General features: G+C 38.4%; 1 protein-coding gene across 1 annotated transcript; it reads left to right on the top strand.

The window, feature by feature from the left end:
* The first annotated feature begins 3,265 nt into the window (after positions 1-3,265).
* LOC104598715 (endoglucanase 8-like) lies at positions 3,266-7,390 on the top strand. Its single transcript, XM_088890122.1, has 7 exons — positions 3,266-4,624; positions 4,805-5,212; positions 5,305-5,397; positions 5,651-5,815; positions 5,935-6,049; positions 6,706-6,872; positions 6,967-7,390. Exons 1-7 carry the CDS (start codon positions 4,412-4,414, stop codon positions 7,345-7,347), a joined length of 1,542 nt encoding a protein of 513 aa, XP_088746248.1. The 5' UTR covers positions 3,266-4,411; the 3' UTR covers positions 7,348-7,390.
* The last annotated feature ends 674 nt before the right edge of the window (positions 7,391-8,064 follow it).

Raw genomic sequence — 8,064 nt, 5'->3', positions numbered from 1 at the left:
TACATATCTATATATAAAGTATTACATATCTATATATTAAATGATATAACATGCATATAAACTTATTTTATACATTATATAATATAAAATATTACATATAATATAAATTATACATGTCATGTTATAATATTTATATATAAAATATATAATATAATGTAAAATAACATATATACATATGTATATATTATACACAAAATGTGTAAGTTTAAATATATGCGGGCTGGGCCAGGCCTAAGCCGGGCTTGAAATATTAAGCCCAAGCCTAGCCCTAAAATTTGCCGACTTGAATACAAAACCCAGGCCCAAACCCAGAATTTCCGGGCTGGGATGAAATGATCACCCCTACTCAGTACTCACTAGAATTTGTTTATTTGTCTTTTGCTTTATGGGGCTATGCAACGGTGGCTAGCATGTCCCCCATACCTAACCCTCCAACCAACCCATCTCGTAGGGTTGGGGGTTTCTAAAAGTTTTGGATGATGAAAAACATCCCCATGAGGTTTAAAAAAAGGGAAAATCTATGATGCGGAAAAGATATGGTATGGGAAGATTTTTGAGTCTTTTTACAGATAAAAATATTCACCTTATTGATATATGCATTGACAGATAAATGATACTTTAAAATTAAGTAAGGAGATGTTTCCACATGTGCTGTTAAGTGTTTGGGAGGTTGGTTTGAACCATGTGGAATCTCCTGCCCATGAGAATTCTGCTCAAGTCTATTCACAATACACTAACTTTGTGAATTAGGAACATCTCTCCCTACATAATACTATACAGCAGGATTAAATATTCTCCATATACGGCTGCGATGTTATATGTGCGGAGTTCTCATGAACAGGAGATCCAGAATCGGTTTTAATATTGCTATGTGAGGAGGAAATCCAAATTCTTGGGGTTAAGGTTGGATTGGCTCTTTTTGGGTTGCTCAGTTGGTAGGGATGGATTATATTCATCAAACGGGATTTCAGCAAATTTTCCTATCCACTCTCATCCCCATGCAATATTAATTAGGGAAATTGTCCAAAACCCACCATCAGTTTTTCTGAATTCTCTTAAATCCATCATAACTTTTCAAAACGTCAAAAACTCACCATCTCAGTAAGATAACAGTAACTTCACTAACGGACATCGTTAATTTACCATTTTACCCTTTACGTTCGGTCCATTTTGCAATACCAAAATTACCCCGTCGTTATTCAACCCAAAATCCAAGCATTAGCCGCTGCTTTCTTCCTCCTTCGGCCACTCTTCCCCTTTGTTTGAGATTGAAGAACAGGATGCGTCTCTGAGAAGAACAGTCTGCAACTCCCCCATCATTATTCAACCCAAAACAACTGCTGATTTCTTCCTCCATCGACCCCTGCCTCCCCTTTGTTTGAGATTGAAGAACAGGATGCGTCTCTGAGAAGAAGAACTCTCGTACCTTCGTCTGATATGAAGAACGGTCGGATGCTCATCAAGACTGTTCCCTTCGTCTGAGAAGAAGAGCAGTCCGAATACAGTTTGTAACTTCTCACCGGTCGCTACTTCTCTCATCGTCTGAGAAGAAGAACGGTTGGATTACTGACTTCAGCGTAGTGGGATTAATGTTGATCATTGCCATCAGATTTTGAATCAAACTGAATCATATTTTTGCCTCTCTTTTTGTATGGACTGGAAAATCCGCGCTGCTGACTCAGTTGCAGATCTACGATTGTGAGGCACCGCCCTGATCACTGTTGTCTGCTGATCACTACTTTGACTCTGGAGTACTGGATTCTGAACCTGCCCAGCTGGAGCCATGGGAAAAAGTGGAATTCGGCAATATTATTTGCCCCAGTACTCCGTGTCCTCTCACAAGGACTGCTTGCTGTTCTCCCTTGGAGTTCACTATCTATGGACATCTGAAACTTCCAATTTGCATCCCTACCCCTGTGGAAAACAATGCTAACATAAATTTAAAAGCAATAAGTTACATAAACAGTCATAAATCAAGAAACTAAAAGTTAAGGTCTCAAGGAGGAATTTATCTTGAGCTCAGTGAATTGGAGAATTGAATACTACTTTTGGGTGGAACCATTAGCCATTAGTGCTATGACTATGCATTTATCAATGATTAATATAGGAAGAAAGGAGACCATATGGAAGTTCATTGGAGCAAATCTCCCCACAAATATATTTCTTATGAAGCTCCACGGTGCAATGAGTTGAGAATGCAATTTCAATTTTGAATGTTCATTTATCCATTCTGAGCACCCCTACGGGGACTTAAGGCAATATAAAAGCTGCCCAAATTGGAGATATGACTATTGGAACAAGGGCATTACGGCCACTTTATACACTGAACTATATAAACACATTTCTGATGTACCCAACCTATTTCTCTTTTACACTGAAATTATCCCCATCTTGTGCAACAAATCTTCAACTGTAGGTCCAGAAGAATAATCAAATTCTTCAGATATGGGTTTCTGCATTGTTGAAGCTGAAGCAAGGGTGTGCATCTTAGTGTCATCGATCACCTGGACATAGATATGCTTGTTGGAGCGGAAGACAGACAACCTTGGCCTCTCTGGTGTCCCTTCAACCTTCTTTCTAATACGGGCATGTCGAGCAAGCCTGTCTTCCCTACTGGTTATGGCCTTTGCTTAAATAACCAGAGATGGACTTGCCTTCGCTGCTACGAATTTGGGTCCAAGAGTGAGTTGTTGTGAAGAAGCGAGAGCACTGTGAAGGAAGGAAAGAGAACCAGACATGATTTCTCCTCTCTCTCTCTCTCGCTCACTCGGCTTGTTGTGCCATTTTGGGCGCCTAAGGGCATTTCGGTAAAAAAAATGTTTAGCAGGCTGAGTCACCATTCAGGGGCAATTTATTTATAAAATATTCATTTAGGCTGACGTGGACAACTTGAGTCATTCAGCTTTAACGGCGGTGTAACGGATGGTGAGTTTTAAAAAATAAAATTCACTGATATGGTGAATTTTTGATGCTTTAAGAGTTGTGATGGGTTTATGAGAATTCGGAAAAACTGATTGCGGGTTTTGGACAATTTCCCTATTAATTAAGTCTTCCACGTCCAGCAAAACCAGCAAAAGTATTGCCGAAAATTCAGCCCACCTTCTCGCCTAAATTTATCACCATCACCGTAGGATATCAAAAAACATTTAGACAAATGCTGCCGGCCATTGAAGAAACCCCGGAATTAGATATACCGTATACGTACCTATACCACCCTGTAAATCGTCGTCAAGTACAAAATCCCACTTCAAAACGCCCACATCGCGCCCAGCCCAGGTGAGAATCAAAGCCAAGGTGTGAGTTAACGCCAGAAGTAGATGATGAACCATAGTCGCCGGAAACTGGAGGGCCGGAGAGAACAATACCGGAAAAAGAACCACCATCCTCTGCTCTGGCGGCACAGAATCGTTGGGCAGCAATACTCTTCTTCGTCACCACCAAATCCTCATTAATAGCACAAGAAACACCACTACTCCCGCCCCAATCGACTGCTTTAAGAAACGAATCACCCTGAGCATCGCCAAAAAGAGATACATCCCTAAGGTTGTTGGATATCCTGTTACCAGCCATAACATCACCAGGACGTTCATCATTGTTAACTGTACCAGTGTTGAGACTGGGAAGAGCGGTGCCCATATACTGCATCATCTTAGGCATGCCATGGAGGACAGGTTCAGAAGCATTGGTGGATGAACATCAGGGGAAGACAGCGTCTTTCCCAAAACAGATCGGACTATACACAACCAAAACCTTCTCTAGCATAGTCCGATCAGATTTGGAAGATAACAACAATAAAACGAGAAAAAAAAACAAATTAAACCTCACATGTGCGAGACAGAAACTCGTAGAAGCAAGAGAGAAATTCATACCTTGGAATGTATCTATATTTACCATATATATATATATCTATTATTTGTAACATATATATAAGATATATTATCTTGTTTTTGGTAATTTATAATATCTTATATATATAGTATAATATTTCACTGAATATTATTGTTTTTATATATATGGTATATATATATATATATCTTGTACTATATGTTATACCGTATACTATATATGTAGATAAATATTTGGCATGGATATATGTATATATGGTATAATATATTGATACATAAATTTATTTATATATATTTTCTTTAATTTTGGTAATAAAAATAATTTAAATTAAAATTTTAATTTTCAAAAACTAGAATTTTATTAATTAATACGGGCAAGCCTGGATGCTTGGCCTGATCTAATTATTCTGTTACTGTTAGCTTGCTTCATTAAACGTCAATAACTAAATTTAGTTGGAGTCTTGAAGAAGACCATTTTACCAGAATATCCAAGTAAGGTTCTCTTCTCTTTATAAGTAAGAACCCCTGAACTTTCGCCTTTCATTGAGAGCGAGCGAGCGAGCGAGATGGGTTGGTTGATTTCCTTCTCCCTTGTACTGTTCTTATCTGTTTCAAACGAGATGACGCTGACGGTGGCTTCAAAAGGACAGCATAGCTATGCAGATGCATTGGCCAAGAGTATATTGTTCTTTGAGGGCCAGAGGTCAGGAAAGTTACCGGCTTCACAGCGGATGACATGGAGGAAAGACTCCGCCTTACAGGACGGCCACTACATGAAAGTGAGTTTCTTTCTCCTTTTTGATCATTGAATTGAGGGAAGACTCCGGGACTCTGTGTCTGTGTTATTGTCTTATTGACACAGAACAGAGACACAGACTAATATTTGTCTTCTGAGGCAGCGTTTAAACTTAATTTGAAGCTTGTAGATCTTGTCAACTGATCACAAAAGATGATTTCAGGTGGACCTGGTGGGAGGTTACTACGATGCTGGGGACAACGTGAAATTTAATTTCCCCATGGCATTCTCGACGACAATGTTGGCATGGAGCGTGGTGGCGTTCGGTCAATCCATGGGCTCACAACTTCAACATGCTCAGGAGGCAATTCGCTGGGCAACGGACTACTTCCTCAAATCGACAAGCACCCCGGACGTGGTCTATGCTCAAGTGGGGAACCCTTACGGGGACCATGATTGCTGGGAGAGGCCTGAGGACATGGACACACTTCGAACTGTTTATTTTGTTACTAAAGACCACCCTGGTTCGGAGGTAGCAGCAGAGACAGCTGCTGCACTTGCAGCTTCTTCCATGGTCTTTGCATCCTCTGATCCTTCCTATTCAAAATCTCTTCTTCAGAGGGCCAAAGAGGTGAACCTACTCAGGAACTTGAATCACATTTCATTTCTTCTTCTTCTTCAACTAATGATGAATATATATATATATGTGTGTGTGTGTATTAGGTTTTCCGTTTTGCAGATACGTACCGGGGATCGTATAATGATAGCATAGGTGGAGGGGCGTGCCCATTTTATTGCGATTTCAGTGGTTACATGGTATGAACTATCGACTTTTTCATCTGTTTTCGTTTCTTCCATCTTCCTGTTCGTTGTGTTGCTCTCCATTAATTGTTATATCTTTATCAGCAGCAGTTTCTTGTGTTCTTTATTTATATTCATCATGTTTTTGTACAGAAGGGTTGTGTATAATAATGAGATTCAATCCTTTCATTTACTCTTTAATCCTCAAAGTTTTTCAGGGCTTCCATCCTCTGATATGATTTTCTATTGGGGGTGGGGTGAATTGTAGGATGAATTGGTCTGGGCAGCTGCATGGCTATACAAGGCTTCTGGGAATCAGGAATACTGGGACTACTTAGCGAACAACATAGATAAATTGGAATCCATCTACTATGCCCCTACTGAATTTGGCTGGGACAGCAAGCATGCTGGCATCAATGTTCTCATGGCTGATGTAAGTCCAACTCCACCCGACCGCTTTTAATCATTCACATCTATGAACTACGTACTGAATATAGCTATTCATTCAAACTCTCTCTTTTGATCTCTCACTGTAATTTCTTGATATTGTAGGTATCGCCGTCGAGGTCTAATCCATCTGGTATCCCAATGTTACATGCGAATGCTGACAAATTTATTTGCTCGGTACTTCCCGAATCGCCAACGAAAAACGTCCGGTACTCGCCAGGTTCGTCGACTGTAGGGTGTTCAAATTTCGTCATCAAACCGAAAACCCAAATAGATCCAGTAAAAAAATTCAACTGAATTGAACCGAAAGAATATATATACTTATATTTTAATTATAAACAATAATATTTTATATTAATATATAATATGCATTTTAGTTATAAATGTTGATATGTTTTAATAACAAATATTATTATAAATATATATAACATCCATTTTTTCTGCATAAATATAATATACATTTATATTTTAATATACTGAATTAATTGATTTAAAACTGAAATGAATCGAACTAATTTGAATTCAGTTCAGTTTGATTCGATTTTAAAGCCTGATTCAGTTTGATTTATAGAAATGGCTTAACTGAAATATTGATTAAATACCAAATCGACCGAATGAACACCCCTTATTCAGTCTTCACAAAATTTGTTCTCACACCGTTCTCGCAACACTTACAGTCTTACATTTGAAACATCTGTTTATTTATTTATATATACATTTTTATTTATGAAAAATGTTCCCAATGCACATCTGTAAAAGCCTATGAACACGGTGTGAGCACAGTTTGTGAGGACTGAATCCAAATTTCCTTCGGAGATAGCCATTACAACAACTAATACAGTAATACTCAATAGAGAAAATAAATTGCTGATGCAGGTGGGCTTCTATACAAAGCAGAAGCAACCAACATGCAATGCGTAACCGCCATATCATTCCTCCTCCTTGTCTACGCTCAGCACTTGAGTGCCAGCAACAATGTCGTTCACTGTGGAGAACAAGTTGTGGCCGATCCAAACAGGCTCATAGCATTCGCCAAAAGCCAGGTAATTTAATTGATTAATGGGCCAATTGATTGCTATTTTTCTATTGGGCCAAGCGACTATGAATTAACAATTGGGCCGGAATTGGGTTTGTCAGGTGGATTACATACTGGGCCACAATCCTCTGAACATGTCTTACATGGTTGGATACGGGAATAAATTTCCACAGAGGATTCATCATCGAGGTTCTTCGCTTCCGTCGGTTGACAAGCACCCAAAGCACATGGGCTGCAAGGATGGGACTCCCTACATATTAACCAGTAACCCAAATCCTAATGTGTTGGTAGGAGCTGTCGTTGGAGGCCCAGCAGTAGATGATACATACGCTGATTCTAGGACGCTATTCAGGCAATCAGAGCCCACCACATATATTAATGCACCTCTTGTGGGTCTGTTAGCCTACTTTAATTCTCATTCAATGACTTCTAGATATTACCATCCAAACTTTCTTATGGACGCCAACAAAATGACTGAATAAATTTAATCACATTTCAGGCGTTAGAAATAAAAAAAAAGAGAACTCAACATTTTGATGATTTTATTTTTAGCAAATTTCTTAAATTAACCTTAAGGTTTAGAAAATTGGTTAGCTATATCCTTATTATTTTAATATTGTCTTAAAGTATCTCTATTATTTTTGACAATTGTCGCACAACTTCCTTTATTAATTCTGTCATAGACAGTTTATACGTGATTTCACATGTTTGATTTAATTTTAAATAATATCCAAAATTAGAGGTATAAATTGGGCCGTATTGTTTGCGACCTAGCACGAATTTGGACCGACCCGACATGATCGAATGGGCGTGCTAGGCCTCGGGTTTTAGGTTTGCGGGCCGGGTCGGCACTGCTAAGCACGACCCATATATATTATTTATATATATTATATAATATATTATCTATTATATAAATTATAATAATATAATAGTATAGTATATAATATATTAATAAAATAAATAATTATTTTCAATTTTAATATACTAATATATTTAATTATTGCATGTATAAGTAATTATATACATCAAAATTCATATAAAATTAAAATTTTAAGCCTTTTCAAATTTTTTTTAAATAAATAGCTTTGACCTGGCCTAACCCAAAGCTTGGCCCACGGGCCTGCCTAGCCCATGGCATGGCACGACACAGGTTCGCACAAGCTTGCGCCATGAGTTATGCCAGGCCGACCCGGCCCACG

The sequence above is a fragment of the Nelumbo nucifera genome, chromosome 6, assembly GCF_055504915.1.
Source record: "Nelumbo nucifera cultivar China Antique chromosome 6, China Antique-T2T, whole genome shotgun sequence".
Lineage (NCBI taxonomy): Eukaryota > Viridiplantae > Streptophyta > Magnoliopsida > Proteales > Nelumbonaceae > Nelumbo > Nelumbo nucifera.
This window is presented reverse-complemented; position numbering and strand designations above follow the sequence as displayed.

Coding starts and splice junctions, on each gene's coding strand:
- LOC104598715 (XM_088890122.1), top strand. CDS start 4,412: ATGGGTTGGTTGATTTCCTTCTCCCTTGTACTGTTCTTATCTGTTTCA. Junction 6,050..6,705: donor AAACGTCCGGTACTCGCCAG/GTTCGTCGACTG, acceptor TTGCTGATGCAG/GTGGGCTTCTATACAAAGCA. Junction 6,873..6,966: donor TAGCATTCGCCAAAAGCCAG/GTAATTTAATTG, acceptor TGGGTTTGTCAG/GTGGATTACATACTGGGCCA.